Source organism: Magnolia sinica, chromosome 7 (genome assembly GCF_029962835.1).
Source record: "Magnolia sinica isolate HGM2019 chromosome 7, MsV1, whole genome shotgun sequence".
Taxonomy (NCBI): domain Eukaryota; kingdom Viridiplantae; phylum Streptophyta; class Magnoliopsida; order Magnoliales; family Magnoliaceae; genus Magnolia; species Magnolia sinica.
In genome coordinates, this window is record NC_080579.1 from 2,887,269 (window position 1) to 2,905,624 (window position 18,356).

At 40.8% G+C, this 18,356-nt stretch overlaps 2 protein-coding genes across 2 annotated transcripts in view; one reads left to right on the forward strand and one right to left on the reverse strand.

Annotated features, from left to right (window-relative positions):
• The window catches only part of LOC131250843 (uncharacterized), a 58,947-nt gene extending 49,629 nt beyond the window's left edge, over positions 1-9,318 (forward strand). The window contains exons 4-5 of the mRNA XM_058251200.1: positions 8,764-8,861; positions 8,968-9,318. Of these exons, the coding sequence (XP_058107183.1) occupies positions 8,764-8,861; positions 8,968-9,090 (221 nt within the window). The 3' untranslated portion in view covers positions 9,091-9,318. The remainder of the gene's footprint in view (positions 1-8,763; positions 8,862-8,967) is intronic.
• Positions 9,319-14,058: 4,740 nt separating this feature from the next.
• LOC131251877 (disease resistance protein RGA2-like) lies at positions 14,059-17,106 on the reverse strand. The gene has a single exon (XM_058252871.1). It carries the CDS (start codon positions 17,104-17,106, stop codon positions 14,059-14,061), a length of 3,048 nt encoding a protein of 1,015 aa, XP_058108854.1.
• Positions 17,107-18,356: the final 1,250 nt, after the last annotated feature.

Here is an 18,356-nt window from a genome sequence, read left to right on the forward strand (position 1 = left end):
TCATAAGTGTATGGGCCCACTTTTCATTACCCACCACTTTCAAGAATCACTTCGATTGGACCATCCTAACCACTGACCAGTATCTAGGGCACGGACAATTCAAATATATCATACTATATTAATGTTTAATTATTGTCCTTGATATGGGCCCCACTTTTGATCTCTTTGTTCTAAAAGCCACTATTATGTGATGATTCTTACTATATGAGGAATGACTTGAAAATTCTTCTTAGGCTGAAAGTATCATTGGTTGAATCTGTTTTTGCGTAGGGATTGCTTGATTGCTAGAGCATTCTTTTGACTGAATGATTGGAGCTACCATATCAATGGGCTGAAAATGATATTTTGTGAAGGTTGGGAAGCAAAGCTTAACCTTATTGAGGGGTTCTAACTTTCTTCTTCCCTCCCTATACCATATGTTGCGCTAGTCTAAGTTGGGGCCATATGATGAATTGTCCGAATGAAATATCAAAATTTCTTTGTTACAATTAATATAGGCTGTCCATTTTCCTAGCCATCAATTAAATGTTCAGTATCATGATTTGATTGAAGTAGATGGATAGGCAATCAAATGCGGACCCCATGTGGTTTATCGATTTTCCTATCCATTTTCACGGGCAATTGAAGGTGGACTTTGCAAATGAAAAATCAAACCTTCTTTGTTATAATATGTGTTGTCCACTTTCTTAGATATTGACGTACGGATGTGATAAGGTCGATCACCGTCTTCTTCAAGGATAACTACTCCAAATCCATGGAGCTTATCTAGACTCCTCATAGAGACTTCTCGAATCCATGAGAAAAAAAAGCAAAAAAATAAATAAATAAATTCTATAAAATTTGTAATTTAATTGATGAATGAAATATATGAGTTCACAACCCTTTAAATAGGGATACTAAGGAATGATAGAAATTTCAGAATCAAACTACAACTAAAACTCTTAGAATTCACAACTTACTATAAATAATAAACTTACTATTTATAGATGGTCATGATGTTTACTAGTGCTCCTATTTGGCTTCACGATGCTATTCTCCTAATTATTCATTACTATTTATAGTAAAAACGGAATTAAAATAGGGAAACGACCATCAATCTGATGGTATCTTGCAAATCTGGCTTGCGTAACCCGGCATAGCAGGGTTGGATGGCTAAAGTAGCTCGTCCTAACCCAAAATCATATATTTTATGTCCAATAACTCATTCTGATTTGCAAGATATGCCTGATTTAAGGTTTGACGATCCGAATAACTTCTGCCATCGACCAAGCCTTTTTTGATCCATCTTGACCATGAAATTGTGTCATGCCCCAAACTCGGAAACCGGGCTCACAAAATTCCCAATCACCGAATCCGGCGCCGACAGCCGCCGTAGAACCCCATTCTCGGCTCCCAGCGCTCATTCACCAGGTTCCGATCCTGGGATGTTATGAGGAGGATTTTCAACATTAGTTTGATTAATAATAAGCATAACCAAAGGCATAACCCACAAACAACAACCAAAAACTCTATCACATTTCCACTATAATAAAAAACTTTAAAAGTACAATGAGCATAAAGGAAAATACAATGATGATAAACAAAAAAAAAGCTCCAAGATGATCAACAAAGCGCTCCTGCCTCAGCGCTGCTGTGCTCCAACGTCTAGACCGAGTGTATGCATGAGCGCCGAGTGCCGATTACCAGATGGTTGCGCTTTCCACAGTGTCATGGTCGGTTGAAAGGGGGTGCGGCCTTACCCGCTCGAGAGGAGGGGGCAAAGCTAGGCTGAGTCTGACCAGCTCGAGGAATGGGTCCGCTATTGACGAGCCGAGCCCGATATTGGCAGGCGGATAGTGAGGTCTTTTCCACTCACCTTATTGCGCGTGATGGGGCGGCAATCTGGCTTGGAGTGTACTAGACCCCGGTGATGTTCTAGAGTTGAACTGTATTGATATGTGGACTTAGATGAGGATTTGCATGCTTGAGTTGCATTCTACACCGCATGGCCTTGGTATGACCGACATCATCCATGCCTCGCATTGCATAGCCTTGGTATGGCTCATGGCATTCATGAATTCATCAGCATATTCCGCATTACTCTGATACTGCATAACTACTACCTTGCACACACACTTACACCACCCTCGTCCCAGGATCGGAACTTGGTGAATGGGCGCTGGGAGCCGAGAATGGGGTTCTACGGAGGCTGTCGGCGCCGGATTCGGCGATCGAGAATTTTGTGAGACCGGTTTCCGAGTTTGGGGCGTGACAAATTGTCCGCGACCCGCTCTACATCAGACATCAATCAAATGTTTGTTATTATTTGATTCAAGCAATATTTTAGAGGGATAAGCAATCAAAGGTGGACCTCACATAATGGATGGCTACATTAACGATTGGACTTCTATTTTATACCCAAGCATAGTTCATTTTACTAGCCATCTATTGGATGTATAATCATGAAAGACAAATGTTTATATTACCTTAAGGTCTGATTGATGTAAATATATAGACCCGTTGAAGATGAAAATAAGTGGTGAGGATCTGCTGATCCATTGAAAAGAATCAGGCTTTGATACAAGTTTTTAGAGTACACGACATCTCTAACATAGACCATTGAAAATATTTCAAAATCAGGTAATTCATGAGCATTAATTAAAACCAATCTTAACAAAAGCAAGAGAAGGTGAATGCCCTCCATCTTCTTCTTTCTCCATCTTTTAATTTGGAAGAATAACAAAAAAATAATAATCAATTTTCATTTCAAAATCTATCAAATATATTATTTACATAATAATGTAACTAATATAGCTATTTAGTGATCAGTCTGCTAATCATAACCTTTAACTAATAAAAAATAATTCTAACTAAAACTAGTAACAAAAAACAAATGACCAAAATAAGCCCATAAAAGCTTTTTTTGAAAAAAAATAAAATAAAATCCCATGATTAAGATAGAGATGATTGTGTGTGGTCCTCCCTTTCGATCTCATTCCATGAGATGATGGTATTTCTCTAACAAAACTGATTCTTTGGAAGCATAAGCAATTTTTAATGTGCCCAACAAATAGATAGACTATTTGTGGTTTTTAAATGGTACCCTATGAAATGTGTGTTGGACCTAGTGGATGGTCCAAATCTATCAATAGGTCTGTTCAACTGTCCACATGCATTTAGGAGCACTATAACTTACAGTGCGGTGAGTGTTTCTCTTTTTATATCTATCTATAAAACTATTAAATAATCAAGGCTGCCCATTAGCCTTTTTCTTTTTGTATTTTTTTTTTTTTAAATGTTGTTTGAGAAATGCTATACCTCTTTGGGGCCCACAATATTAGTAAGCTTCCTTATGTACACCATACAACCCAAAATGTAGCTGGATCCAAAAGTATAGTGGTCCACAACATGGAAATAACATAAAATAACACCTAAATCATCTAACTTCCGTTGGGAGTCTTGCATAAAACTGTAACATCCTGAATTTTCACTGTTTTGGATTTCCAAAAATCCATCAATTTTTATTTTTTTAATTTTATTTAATTAACCTAAATATTACTTAATAACCATTAGCACTCAATGTCAGTGTATATAGGGGTGATACCAGTAAAGAGCCGCACCAGTCTAATTAATCAACCGTAGGAAGCCAATGAATTCGCCCGATCACTTGAACATCAGGTGTAGTGTAACATCCCGCCCAACCAGAACAGTGTCCTGTGGGGTCTACGTAGGATTTGCCGCAGGACCGTTCGTTTATACTACTCATGGTTTGGTGCTACAACTAAATTAAGTTAAGATTGGCCCATTAGAGTAGACCGGTCGGGTTGTGATTGGGCCAAGTGCGGGCCGTCAAGCCAAATGGCCATTTACACTTGGTGACAGCCCGTGCGGGCTATATAGCGACACGGGAAGGTCAGAAAATTATAAAAATTCAAGGGAGCATAGATCTCATTGGGCTTGGGGACCATCGCGGACCACGGACCCAGTGGACACCTAGAAGTGGAATCTGGCACTTGCCAGATGCGCCTCACCAATGCCAAAATTAGAATCTGGCACGTGTAAATAAAACTGAAACGTAAAACATTTCAGCCGTCAGATTTCTTCATAATTTATGATGAGGGTCTAATGTATTTTTCTACACCCATCCACAAAATTCTGGGACCCGATCGTGAAACGGTGACCGTTGATCGCAAATCAGACCCGTGCGACCAAACCCCATATCCGATCGACCCCAAATTTTGCATGGCCCTTCAACGGGCCATGGAGCACCTATCCTATAAGTTTCATGGCCAGAGGGCCACCAGAAATGCCCTAATTTTCTAAACAAGCTCAAAACCGCTCATTGGCGAACCACTAGTTCCAAAACTATAGAATAATGTCTATCTCATTGGGCTTGACATCCATCGTGGGAATCGGACCTGGGTACAGTTCAGAACCGGTCAACTTGATCTGAAGGACGAGTGCATGAGAAGTGCAAATATCCTAAAGGAAGGAGTTGGAACTTAAGTGAATTGAGTCATCCACTCTTATACAAAGTTGATGATTTCGGACCGTCGGTTTGCGACCAAACTTTACCCATGGAGTAAGGATATTTCCCTGCTCATATCCGTATAGCCGCGGCCCTGATCGACTATCGGTGACCATTGAACAGACTTCTTATCATATCTGTCAGTCGGCGCATCCAAATGGCGGGCCGATCATATCCATATGTAGATCATCATTAGGGCTAGCTATCCTACGGTGTATATTGACTTGTACACCCCATAGTGGGCCCTAAAGGATAGAAAGACCTTCTCATTGCTCTAGAGATATTAATGGTTGAGTAAACCTAAGATTGCTTGGGTAATCTCAAGCAAAGAAGCTATGCTCTTAATCCACCAACCCTTTCCTCTCAACTAGCTAGGCTCCATTTCCCTTGACTTGCTTGGGACTGAGCCAGCCTTCCCTGAATGCCTCTCTGGCTATTTGAAACTGAATGAGCCCACTCAGGCCTGTTTGGGAGCATGGATTTGAAACCCCCTGGATTTGAAATCCTCTTGTTGTGTTTGGCACCCTAGATTGAGAATAACTTTAATCCAAAAGTAGCTATTCATAGTGTATTTGCAAGGGTTTGAATTTAATTACTAATCAACTTTAATATCTCTAATTAGTGAACTTATGTAATTGTTGACACAATGGTTGTAATAAGCCTATTGAAATATATACTTTGCCAAAAAATGATGAAATTCCAAGTCTCGGATGTGCCACAAGACATCCGAGTGACTAACCAATGATTTTTAACCGTTGATTTACATGGACAATGTTTGGACGGTGCTGATCATTGTATTAAAGTGATGATAGTGATGCAATTGATAATCTAATTATTTTAGGGTATCATTAGTGGGCCATGTGTCCAATAGATTAATAGTCTAGTGATACACATGTTACACATGCAACTATGGGAATGATTTTAGATGTAGTCGAAGGTCTCTCCTTGGATTTGAAACCCCCAGTTACTTTATGGTGCCAAATAACTCTGGGGATTTGAAATCCCCCCAAATCCATGGTGCCAAACGACCCCTAACAGTTTAGTTGGTGTACAAATGACAGCAAAACTTAGCAATTAGTTCACAATAGTGAGGTGTATGTTTTGGCTACTTTACAATTAATGGCGGAGTCACAATATTAACAGTCCGCATGTCATTGGCATATTTCATGTGTACAATAGTTGATGTGGTGTTATAACTCGTGTGCCTTTGGCAGCTACTTGGCTCCAGCTAATTTCTTCCTTGCATGCTTCTAACTACTTCTTCCTCTTCTTCTTCTTCTTCTTCTTTTTCTTTTGAGAATATACAAGATTCATGTTTTGTATTGTGGTTCAACCCTAGAATATGTAGTGTCTTTTAGCCTTTCAGTTTGGACAAGCAAGGGGTTTACGCCTAATCTGACTGTGTTAGATCTAGCAACTCAAATGATGCCACCTAGTAGGGATATCTCAACAAGAGACAAACAAAAGATCTCTTAAGCTGCCTTATGGCTGAATGTGATCAGAACATGTAAAGTCTTGAGTTTTTAGGGTAAGTTCAACTGGCTACAATAATGCAACACGTGTCGTGTTGCGTATCCTGCTTACGTGGTAAAGCCATCTAATACAATAGTGGTCTCATGATCGAAGATGTGTATGTATTGAAACACAGTTGTGGCAAGTGATGAATTCGATTGATGCACCCTAACATCTCATGGAAGCCTTATGCCCGAAAACACTCGAGGAGTGGAATAACAACCACACCAAGCTAACCGAGTTTCATAGCGCATTACACATTCACATGGAGAAATAGATAGCTATCACCAACACATGGCATGTCGAGTGTGACTCTCGTCCAGGTAATATGAGCAGAATGTGCATACAACTAGTGGCCAACACATGACAAACGACTAGCATACGTGGTGTTGTTCGGACCCAGATAGTTATTTTCACATTAGCAGATGTAAAGAGTGACTACGAAGATTTCTTTCCAACTACCTCCTCAAACTCATATAAATAAGACAGAGATCGAAGAGCTCCAGTTCCTCGCCAACTCGACACAAGTCAAATCTACATTGCAACGCTGCCTATCCTTTTATTTTATCAAATTTATAGCGCAACGCTACCTATCCTTTTATTTGATCTCATCTTAGCTTATTTTAGACTAAGACAACCTGCTTATGTTACCATGCTGGACCAACTTTAGCATAGCAGTGTAATCTTGTCTATCTACACTGCTATGCTTGGCTGACTTAGATTATGAATAGTGTGATTCCCTTCCATTTACAACAAGTACTGGATTGTAAGGATGACCTTTTATTTATTTATTTTAGTAGTGTAATTCCCTTGGTCCATGCCCAAGACCAAGGAAGACTTAAATCTAGAGCCTCACCATCTATGCCATAGACACCGGATTGCAAACAGATATTATTGTAAGTTTTTATTTTCTTTTCTATTTAATACAATTGAGTTCCTTCTACTCTCACATTGCACAAATTAGGTTATCTCTGCTATCATGATGAGATCAATTCCTTTCGGCTGAAAGGCAAAAGAAACTCATTATAAAGACGAACCCTCCATTTTGCAAAATTGCCTGATTTCATTTACAGGAGGCTGAATGGATTGCTGAATTGCTTCGATTCTTGATTATAGGTAACCGCTCATGATCTCTCTATCTATCTTGGCATTTGGGGTCATAGGTTTTCTGTTCGGATCGAGCTGTAAAAGGTTCTGGCATGCCCGACACTATATACACATACCAACAAATGAATTTTGAACCAAACACAAGGCCAATAGATCAGGGGCTGGCTTTTGGCCTGATGCGCCCCACCATGTATTGACCATGACTCCAAATCCCTTACAAAGTTTGGAAAGATCCTAACCAGCAAATTTGGCCTTCTTTAGATGCATGTGGACCTCTGCTCTTTAAAAGATCCTGGGGTTAGAGCGGCAACTTGGGCTATTCTGGGTCAGGTTAAGGGTCAAACTGAGCCCGACCCGACCTCCAGAGGACCTAACCTGCTACCTGAACCAACCCAAAATCTAACTCAAGGTGCCCAATCCGAACCCAACCTAAATTCCTTCATGCTCAACCCCGACCCAACCCAACCCAACTCAACCCAAATCGACCCAAATGCATGTGATCATTCCCGACCTAGCCTAATCTGACTCGGATATGCTGAAACTTAAAGTTGGGTTAAAGTTTACCAACCATAACTTGACCCGAGGACCTTGACAAATAGACCCAGCCTGACTTGAACTCAGGTTGTGTCAACCAGGTGCGGGTCAATCCGAAACCAAGTTGCAGCCCTTATTAGGGTTGTCCCGTTAAGGAGCTGTTGCTTCCACAGTCTGTCTACTTTAGGGCTTATCATAATTACATTTTAGATCACTGACAACGGAACTACGGCCAGGGATGCTAGGCACATCCTGAGGTAGAGGATCATACGAGTCTCCTGGTAATGAATTACTAACGAATACCATGTGCTCACCACTTTCTGCAGCAGCATTTGCACATTTTGGAGGGTTTTTCTCACCTTGGTTTTTGCGTATCAAATTGTTCACCATTGATATGGGGTCATATTGCCCCTGTATTAGGCTAATACAGTTTGTATTGTTCATGGACGACACACGGAGATTACATACTGGTATCCGACAGTTTGTCAAACAATGGTTTTGACAAATAGTGCACTCCCTTTTGGCACAATGATAAGTAACACCCTCCCTCATGTATTTTCCCGAATAATCCCTCCTGTTTTCCATTTCGGGTATCGCCTGTCAGCAAAACGTGATTGAACAATGTCATAGCCGTTACAATTGACTGTTGACCAAGGAAAAAGTCATTTTTATCCTCCAGTTGGGAGAGGGTAGGGTTAGGCCTTGCGGTTGGGAGGAAAGAGGAGATGTTAGGGGTGGGGTCAAGGTTTTTGTCGATTTGGGAGGGGTAATATTTTCATTTTCAAAAAAAAATTGTTATTTTCCAAAAATCTGCTAACCCAGTCATGGTTAGTTTTTCCCATCCAAAAAATTAAGGGCAACGTGTTTTTTGGCCACATTTGTAAAAATGCTCCAGGGTGGGTGCTATTTATCTTTGGTCTGAAATAGAGGGTGCTATATGTCAAAACCTTAATAAATTTAAATTTTAAAATTAAAAATAAAACACAAGACAGAAGTCAGGGTTCTCTTGTCAAATTTATGTGGACATATGATCTGATGCAGATTTAGGAAAAGCATGTATGTCGTTGTTTGATTTGTTTTGTATTTGATATGAATGCTTGAAGATGGAGAAAAGACCCAAATGGATACAGATCACGAACCCACACAAGTTTCAGTAAAGAAAAGTAAGAAAAAGAAAGCTAAAAGTGAGGGTGTGGTTGGTGTTCCAATGGCAGAGGATAAACTAGCCGAGACTGGATGGAGATGCTCTTGATGAGTGTGAAACCGAGAAGAAGAAGAAGAAATAGAAACGCAAGTCAGTGGATGAGCCAGTTCCCAAAATTTCCAATGGCACGAATGGCTTGGATTATGAACAGAACGGGGCTGCTAAAAAGAAGAAAAATAATAAGGGTGAAGAGGGTGATGGAAGTGAACTACATACCCCCAGTTAGGTGAAGAAGAAAAAGTTGTCCAAAAGCAAAGACTAGTGAATTTTATTTTCTTTTCTTTTTTGGTACCTAGTCTTCTTGAATTTTGTTTATGTTGTGGGCCTCATTGACCAATGCTTACTCATGGGTCTCATTGTGCAATGCTTGCTCCTTGTTGCGGCCTCAGTTATGCCATATGCATTTTGCCGGAATCTAATGGAATTTTTATAATTTAGTCAATTGTTTATTTCTGCTTTGGTAGAATTGATCCTGTAGTTTCTTAGCAATGTGCTTTTGCCACATTGGTCACCAATCTTTTTATCATGGATGTAGGGGTCGTTTAGCAGTATTGGCATTCTTCAACTGCGCTTGTTAATGTGGATTTTTAATCTTGTAAAATCCAAAAATTGTTTGACAGCAGACCTTAAAAAGAGTGGAGGAGAGTAGTTATGAGAGTTGGAGAGAACTAAAAATCCATGGATTTTACATACACCTTTTTTTTCCCCTTCTAATTTAAAAGGGGCTCCTTTGGGGATCTTCGGTCTTGTTTTTTGAGGGTTCTAAACATGATTTGGATTGAAAATCCTGGATTCTACCTAACTGCCCAATATCCATGCTACCAGATGATCCTCTTTCTTGAAGGGAAAAAAAAAAGGAAAAGGAAAAACTCACTAGGGGCTTGTTTGGATTTATAAAAAACAAGGGAAAGTAAATAGTACTTAGGAAACTTATATCCAGGAAACTGGGAAAGGAAACAATGCTACCCTTTCCTTGTTGACAATGTTTTTCTAAAAAGTTTGGACATTTTTCAGTTTGTTGTTTGGCAAAACAAACATTTTCTTATTTATTCATTTTTCTGAAAGTTGTAGTCACATGTAGCATTCACGATAATTTTTTTTTAAATTTTAGTTTTTAGTTTTTATTTTTTATTTTTTAACCAAAGGATTTCATTGATCAGGCAAAATTACAAAAAAGAGTTTTCGGGAGGGGTTGCCCTCCTATCATGTGCTATACATATCTGATTTTTTTTTTAAACACCGAACCTGGCACCGTTTTGTCTAGACAATAAGAACCTCTCGCCTGCCTAGGGAGATCAAAGGGGACCGAATACAGGTTGGAATTTTGTGAAGCACTACCTTGCCTAGCTAAACAGTCAGCCGGACCATTGACCTCTCTGGGGATGAGGGCAAGGGAAAACGAATCGGTGACCAGGAGGTTGCAGATTCTCTCCTTCCAATATTTCCATTTCCAATCAACAGAGGAGTTACTTAGGATGCAATCAACAACCCACTCGAGTCAGATTCGACAAGGACAGGAGAGAGGCCAAGAAGGACACATAGCTGTAACCCGTCATGAAGAGCCCGCATCTCAGCCCTGTTGTTGGATGCAACGCCGTACCCATTAGAGAATGTGAACTTCATATGGCCTTTGTAATCTCTGCAAATCCCGCCACCCCCGGCAGGCCCTGGATTCCGGATGACAGATCCGTCGACATTGAGCTTGAAGCAGCCAGTGGGCGGTTTTTGCCACCTAACGACCTCACAAACAGCAGGAAAGGGGGTAGGAGCAGCAAAGGGGAGCGCCAGAAAGGGAGGATTCACAATGCAGGGCTTATGCTGTGTAGTACTGTTTCCCAGCCACCAGTAGGTGTTGCGAACGACACATTGAGCTGAGATATTCAAACCCTCAAAACGGGAGTTGTTTCTGGCTTTCCAGATCTCCCAAAGCATGAAGGCTGGAGCTAGCCGAAAGACCTTGGAAGGACAGTTTAGCGGGCGAGGAAACAGCCACCACCAGGCTAACCAATCATGAATTGAAGAGTGAGGAACAGTGGAAACCATCATCAAATCAGCAACTCTGCTCCAGACTTCCTTTGCAAGAGACTCAAGTAGGAACAGATGCGACAACGATTCAGGAACGGGGGAGGAAGAGGAAGACAGCCCCAACTCACAACATTCACACTTTGAAGCTAAAGAGATCCCTTTGCGTTGAACATTCCCGTCGATGGGTAGCGCATTCATGAGCACCCTCCAAAGAAGAACAGATATTTTGGGGGGAAGCAAGGGGTGCCAAACCCACTTAGCCCAGGCCCATCTTTGCCCATGAGTCCTAACCACATCCCATCCAGATTTGACCGAAAATTACCCAGCAGGGCCAAGGGGCCAGATGCAAGCATCTTCGTTGTCAGAAGTGCAAAAACCTTCATTCTCGATGTGGGTCCTAATCCAGGTTGGGAGAGGTACCAGCGCATCCTGCCTCAGCCCGTTGGCATCCAAAAAATCAGCCACCACCAGGTTCTGAACATCTGGGGAAATTCAAATAGAGGGGATCTCCTGCAATGGGCCCAATCCCGACCAGTTATAACTCCAAACGTGTCTGTGTCTGTCATGTGTAATATGCTTGAAGTTGTATAGTGACACATTGCGCCTGCATGCACACGCACACATATGTAATCACATGTTTATGCATGGGATGAGAATTCCCAGTAACCCATCATTAGAGAGGTCACTTGTAACTCCGACATGACCCAATTAAAAGGCACCATGCATCCATATTAGATCTTAGGCGGGTAGTGAAAAAGCACCATATGAAATGACAATATTATCATTTTGAATGTGGGGCATGCATTTGACATCTATCATAAAAACCATGTCTAGGGGGTTATTGGGACCAAATGGCATGTTGGAGCACATGACAAGACAATGACCGTGTCGGTGGCAAGGGAATCAAATCACCTTGGGGGTTACATTGGAAAATGTGGCACATATGAGGTTCTTAAAAACAAATAGTGGCACGTTTGGATTATAAGACCAAATGGCACGATTAAACCCGCCATTATCCAAAATCATGAGACAAAATGATGTAGAGGGTTACATTGGCAAATGCGGCACATGAGAGGTTATTAAAGGTGAATGGTTTAACTCTTGAAAATTTTATTTTCCTTCCATCATTAAAAAAAAAAAAAAAGAAGTTTTTCTTAATAATGAAAGTGGGAAAATAACTTTATTAATTTTTCAACAAAATAGTAAGTGGAAAATTTTGTTTTCTATAAATTGCTAAAAAAAAATGGCTTCACATATGAGGAAAAATTACTTAGATGAAAAATGGTGCTTTCTTGTCTTTCCTTTCCATGATTCCAAGCAGACACTGGGGCTATATCCATTAGGTATGTGTATGTGGTCGAATTCAGCCAAACAGTTGACATTCCAAAATACAACGATGAAGGAATCTGCTGAAAAGAATTTCAAGATTGGAAAATCACAGGCATTGAAATCAATAACACTCAAAGCGGTGCTCAAAAGGATCATCTAAATTCAATAGAAAACATTGAATTCCATATATGGTGAAGCCCATCTTATATATGCTTTGGATCATTGAACGCAACCCTAAATATCATATTATCACATTGTGATTAGAGTTGTACACAAGTTGAACCAAGTCGAGCTTGGCCTAGCTTGGCTCAGCTCAGCCACGAGGCTACCCTAGCTCGCACTTAGCTCGGCTTAGTCGTCAAGCTTGACTGGCCAGCTTGGCTCTGTTAGCAGCTTGGGCTAGCCTGATCCAAGTTTGAGCCAAGCTTGAGTTTGATCTTTTGAGCCAAATTAGAGTTCGAGCCTACAAATTGAGTTCGAGTTTAGATTTTAGAAATTTTAATATATAATATATAAAATTTATTTAACTATATATATATATATATATATATATATATATATATATATATATATATATATATATATATATATATATATATTCTTGAGTTCCAAATTTTATTTTATTTGTAGCTCAAATTCAGCTCAAAATTTTTTCGAGCTAAAAAAATCAACTCGACTTGGCTCAAACACAATTTCAAGTCAAGTCAAGTTGAGCTTCTCCGAGTCAAGTCGAGCAAGTTAACTGAGCTGATTCAGTTTTCTTACAGCTCTAATTGTGATTCCTCTGGAATGTATTCGTGCCAAAAAACTAATTTTATGAGAAATGCTTCAGCACTCAGCCATCTTTAAGTTACAGTGCTCCATTTTTAGACTATTTATTTGGTCCATCACCCGTTTCATGGGATGGGCATGCAAATATCACACCAATCTGGCAAACGTTGATCATTCGACCAATGACCTTTAATATCCATGGTCTAGATCAGTCAACACAAAAATAAGTAAAATCAACAATTCAGTTCACTTTTTCTTAGGCAATTATAACCATTCCATCCCTGAATTAGACAAAAAAAAGGACGGATTGGATTATCTAATCAACTTGATTTTTATATCAAGTGGTCCTCACGACAGGCTAACCTATTGAATTGAATGGGTCCTTACTCTTGCTCAGGTGGTAGACTCTGAAGAGTTTCAACTCCCGGTCAAGGGTTCGAGTACCCGTAGGTGGTGAAATTCCACTAGCGTGAGTGTGCGTGTGTAAGAAAAAAAAGAAACAAAAAACAGAAAGAAAAAAAAAAAGCCTAACCCATTGAATGGGTTGAATGTGGTTGCGCACGAAAGGTCGGAGTTATGTATTGTAGTGGAATTGGTTCGACCGCTTGTGTGTCAACCGTCAAAACACTGCCAGAGGTTCAAAATCTCTCTCGTGTAATACATTAAAGCCGCTCACTAGGTGGCCCCTGCATGTGTATATGTCTGGAATGAAATTGTCACACGTGTACAAGATAAATGGACGGTTAAGAGAAAGTGACAGACTATCCAATATACATGTGTGCGTGTGTGAAGGTGGACGGGACCATCATAAGCTTTATTAATAAAAAAAAGAAAAAAGTACATAAGATGGAGGGGAGGGGGGCATAGAACCTGACCTCCAAAACAGAGAACAAGGTTACACGTTGAACCAACTAAAATACAATCAACATCTGATAAACAGCTTTATTTTATTTTATTTAAAAAAAAAAAAAAACAAACAAAAAAGAAAATGAATAAAAAAGAAGAGTTACAGGGAGAAGCAATACAATTCCTATAAACAAAAGCAAAAGAAAATCCTATGCACCTTTTACTAACAAATTATTTTATCGGGGATTTGAGCAATCTTGTGCCGATCTTCTCCTTCGTATCCGTAGCGCTCTTTTAAGAGTGGACAATACTGGATGATCAATTCTTGAAGCATGGTGAGCTGTTGCAATTCCTCATCTGGTAGAGACTCCAACTGCCAACACCGATGGATTTCCAGAGTCTCGAGGGCTTTGAATTGTCCCAACCAACCACAAGGGAACGATTTCAGCTCATCATTCCTCCAAATAATCAAATGTTTAAGGTTGGGGAGGACGGGTAAGGTCCCTCCCGATGACAACATCCCTTCGTTGCTTATTTGTAAAGTCAGCTCCTGGAGGAGCGGTGGAAGGTTGGTTGGCAACTCCTTCAATTTTGGGCACCATTTTACTTCTAATTGGAGGAGAGATGGCATAACCTCTCCAACTCCACCTCTCAATTCCCACTCCTCCCACTTACTCATGTCATTGAAGACAAGGGTCTCCAACTTGGGGAATGAGACAACGCATCCACTTCCGTCATTGTTATCAACCCCACTAAACTCAATACCCACCTTTCTCACCTCTACCATGCAATCAATTTCAAGGTATTTAAGGGACGGCAGTTTCCCAAAACCTGGCAATTGTATACACTCCCAACAACACGAGAGTGTCATCCTGACTAGATGGGAGAACACCGGATCCTCTATCCACTTGGGAAGCTTCGAACCTCTGTAAAGCTCTATTTTCAACTCTTTCAAGTTTGTGTGGGGCTGGAGAAATTCAAGCACGTCCTCCATTCTCTTCGCCTGATCTTCATCCAACAGCTCATCACCTTCACGCATGTAGCCTAAGGATAGAGTATGAAGGTGCTGCTTCTTATTCAGTTCTGCCTCTCTAGCTTCGTCCCTGCTCCTGTATTTGTCCAAGCCGGTAATCAGAAGACTTCCTTGAAGATGATTGAGGCGTTTCAGTTCTCCACATTTACATCCTTCCCTGCCACCCCCAAAAATGAACTTTGAAAGCGTCCGAAGGCTAGTTAGTCTCCCTATACCCTGCGGTAAGTACCTCAGATCATCTGAATTTTCAAATTCTAGATGTCTCAGTTTAATCATTTTCTTCATCCCTCCAGGCAGTTTTTTTAGCTTCCAACAATGATTGAGTCTCAGTGTCTGTAAATTTAGGCAATTACACACCTCCTCTGGCAACTCTTCTATGCCTGTGCGAGACAAATCAAGAAATCTCAAGTGTTTCAAATGTCCCACCGTTGGAGACAATTTCTTAATGCTGGTATAACTCAAGTCCAATGCTCTAAGGCGTCTCCAATGATGGAATGACATTCTTGGCACCATGGAGATTCTTGAGTCAAGGAACAACGTCCGCAGCTTGTGGGCCTTATACAAGGTGGCCAAAATGTAAGCCACTTCATCAGCTTCATTAACAGTTTCATCATGGACAAAAAAAGAATGGTGGACGTTGTTGAAGTTTAATGAGGGTTGCTTTCCGATCTGCACCAGTGAAAAGTCACTTCCTGAAACAGATTGTGCAAGATCATGAACTAAATCATGCATCTTGCACTTGAGTACGTTCTTGGCCCGGTCGAGTTTTGCATCTTGGAGCAATGACCGTCTTCGTAAATCTTCAAAATACAGCCCACCAATTTCCTCCACATTGCTACTTGTGTCAGAGCCGATGAAACCTTGTGCCACCCATAACCTTACCATCATATCCTTCTCTATCCTAAAACCTTTTGGGAAAATAGAGAAATATGAGAAGCACTGCTTCAAAACGGGAGGTAAGTCACGGTAGCTTAATAACAAAGCCGGTAAAATACCTCCAAGGACATCACCTGAGTTCCAAATCTCGTCTCCCAGCACAAGCTCCCATTCCTCTCTCGTGCTTTTAGAGCACATGGCACTCCCTATTGTCGCCGCTGGAAGAGGCAACCCTCCCAACTTGTTTACAATTTGCCTTCCAATCCCTTCTAACTCTGAACGCTCTTCTGTACTCCGATGCTTAAGGGCACTACGATAGAATAGTAACCAGCAATCATCATAAGATAAGACTGCCAATTTGTGTATGTGAGCCCTTCCCATTGCCATAGCAACCTTTTCACTGCGAGTAGTTATGATGATTCGGCTCCCTGCTCCACCGGTTTGGAAGGGAATTTTCAGTTTGTTCCACTTCCCACTATCTTCACTCCAAATGTCATCAAGCACAAGCAAGAATATTTTGTTGCGCAACATTTCACGGAGTTTATTTTGCAATTGATCCAAGTTTAAATTTTCACCCCTAAACTCAGTGTCTACAGATTTTATAATTGATTCCGTAATCCGTTTCACATCAAAATCTTGTGAAACATACACCCACATCCTCATGTGGAAATGCCCCTTGACTTTCTCATCGTTGTAGGTGAGCTGAGCAAGGGTGGTCTTCCCCACCCCTCCCATTCCAACGATAGAAATGACCAAGGGCACATTTACCTCTCCACTACTCCCCCCCACTAACAAGTCTACGACTAGTTTTTTTTCACCATCTCTCCCGACAATTAACGGCTCGTCGATTAGGGAGCTTGTCTCTCGCTCTCTCATCTCACCCTGCCTAACTTCACTATCCATTCCCTCCCTCTCACCACTATGTACTATCAGACCCAATCCGGTAATCTCTCTTTCAATAGAATCTAATCTACCCCTTACCTTCTTTATCCTCCACCCAATTTCACAGCGGAACTTGAAATGATTGAATAAAGTAACATAGGAGAAGAAGCAAGTACCAAGGAAGCTGAAACAGGAGCCATCACCTTCATCTGGTGCCTGTGGTCTGTGAGCTTCTGTTGACCACTCATCTACTATGTCGTCCACATCATAGGCCACGTCTTTGACCTTCTCTAACCAGATCTTCACTAGTCTGTTATTCGCGCAGCGCTGAGACTCAGCATCTTCAAGCACAGCTCGAATGAAGGTGAATGCACTGGAAAGCTTTTTGATGTCACTGGTGACATCCACAAACAAAGCTACCTGATCTGGGATGGTGGTCGTCAACTTCTTCACCACAGTCGAAACGAGTGAATCAACCATATTTTCTTCTTCTTTCTTTCTGCTTCTGGTATGTATGGGTGGGAAGGAGGAGGAATTTGATGTGCGAAAGAGCTCCGGAAGTCTTAGAAGTATCCAATGGTAAGGACTTTCGTGAGGCAAGAAGAGAGGATAAAAGAAGCAAAGAATGCTCTGAGAGAGAGAGAGAGAGAGAGAGAGAGAGAGAGAGAGATGCAAATGTAGAGAAGGATAGAAGAGGAGAAAGAATGCTGGGATCCAAATGGTGGAGATGGTTGAGAAGATGAGTATTGCAATGGTTGCCTTTTAATAATTCCAAATAGTAAGGACTTTCGTGAGTCAAGAAGAGACAGGATAAGAGAAGCAAAGAATGCTCTGAGAGAGAGAGAGAGAGAGATGCAAATGTAGAGAAGGATAGAAGAGGAGAAAGAATGCTGGGATTCAAATGGTGGAGATGGTTGAGAAGATGAGTATTGCAATGTCTAAGGAGCGTGGTTGCTTTATAACAATACCAAATAATTTAGGTCATGGTCTAAGGACGCGGTTTGGTTAGTGTGGCTGCCACTAGCCCGGTGGTCGGTGCTATGTGGGCCCTACTATGATGTATGCGTTTTGTTGGTGCCGTCCATCCATTTTGACATATTATTTTAATGTTATTTTAGGTATTGATTCCAAAAATGAGGGGTTATAAATCTCAGGTGGATCAATGTACAGAAAAACACTAGTGATTGAATGTCCACCGTTAAAATCCTCCTAAGGCTCATTGTATTATTTATTTGACATCCAATCTTTTAATTAGGTGATACAGACCCGGATGAAGGGAAAAAAAAAACAAAGATCAGCTTGGCACAAAACTTTTATGGCCCCAAGAAGTTCTTAATAGTGGACGTTAAATCAATACTGTTTCCTTTGATGTGGTCCACCTAAGATTGGGATATATCTCAATTTAAAAATTTTACTATAAAATGATCTATTTTCCTTTGATGTGGTCCACCTAAGATTGGGATATATCTCAATTTAGAAAATTTACTATAAAATGATCTATAAAAATAGATGGACAGCATGGATGAAACACATACATCATGGTGGGGCCTATAGAGCACCGACCATTGGCTAGTGGCAGGGTCGCTGGCCAATCCGCTCTCATGCTCTACACACAGTATTGTCGAACCAGATATTCTTCCAAATGCTATGGCGTTCATCTATGGAACGGATGGGATAAGTGGACTATCTAAAATTTCAGTGGAGCGGATTAGCTGTTACACATTGTGGGT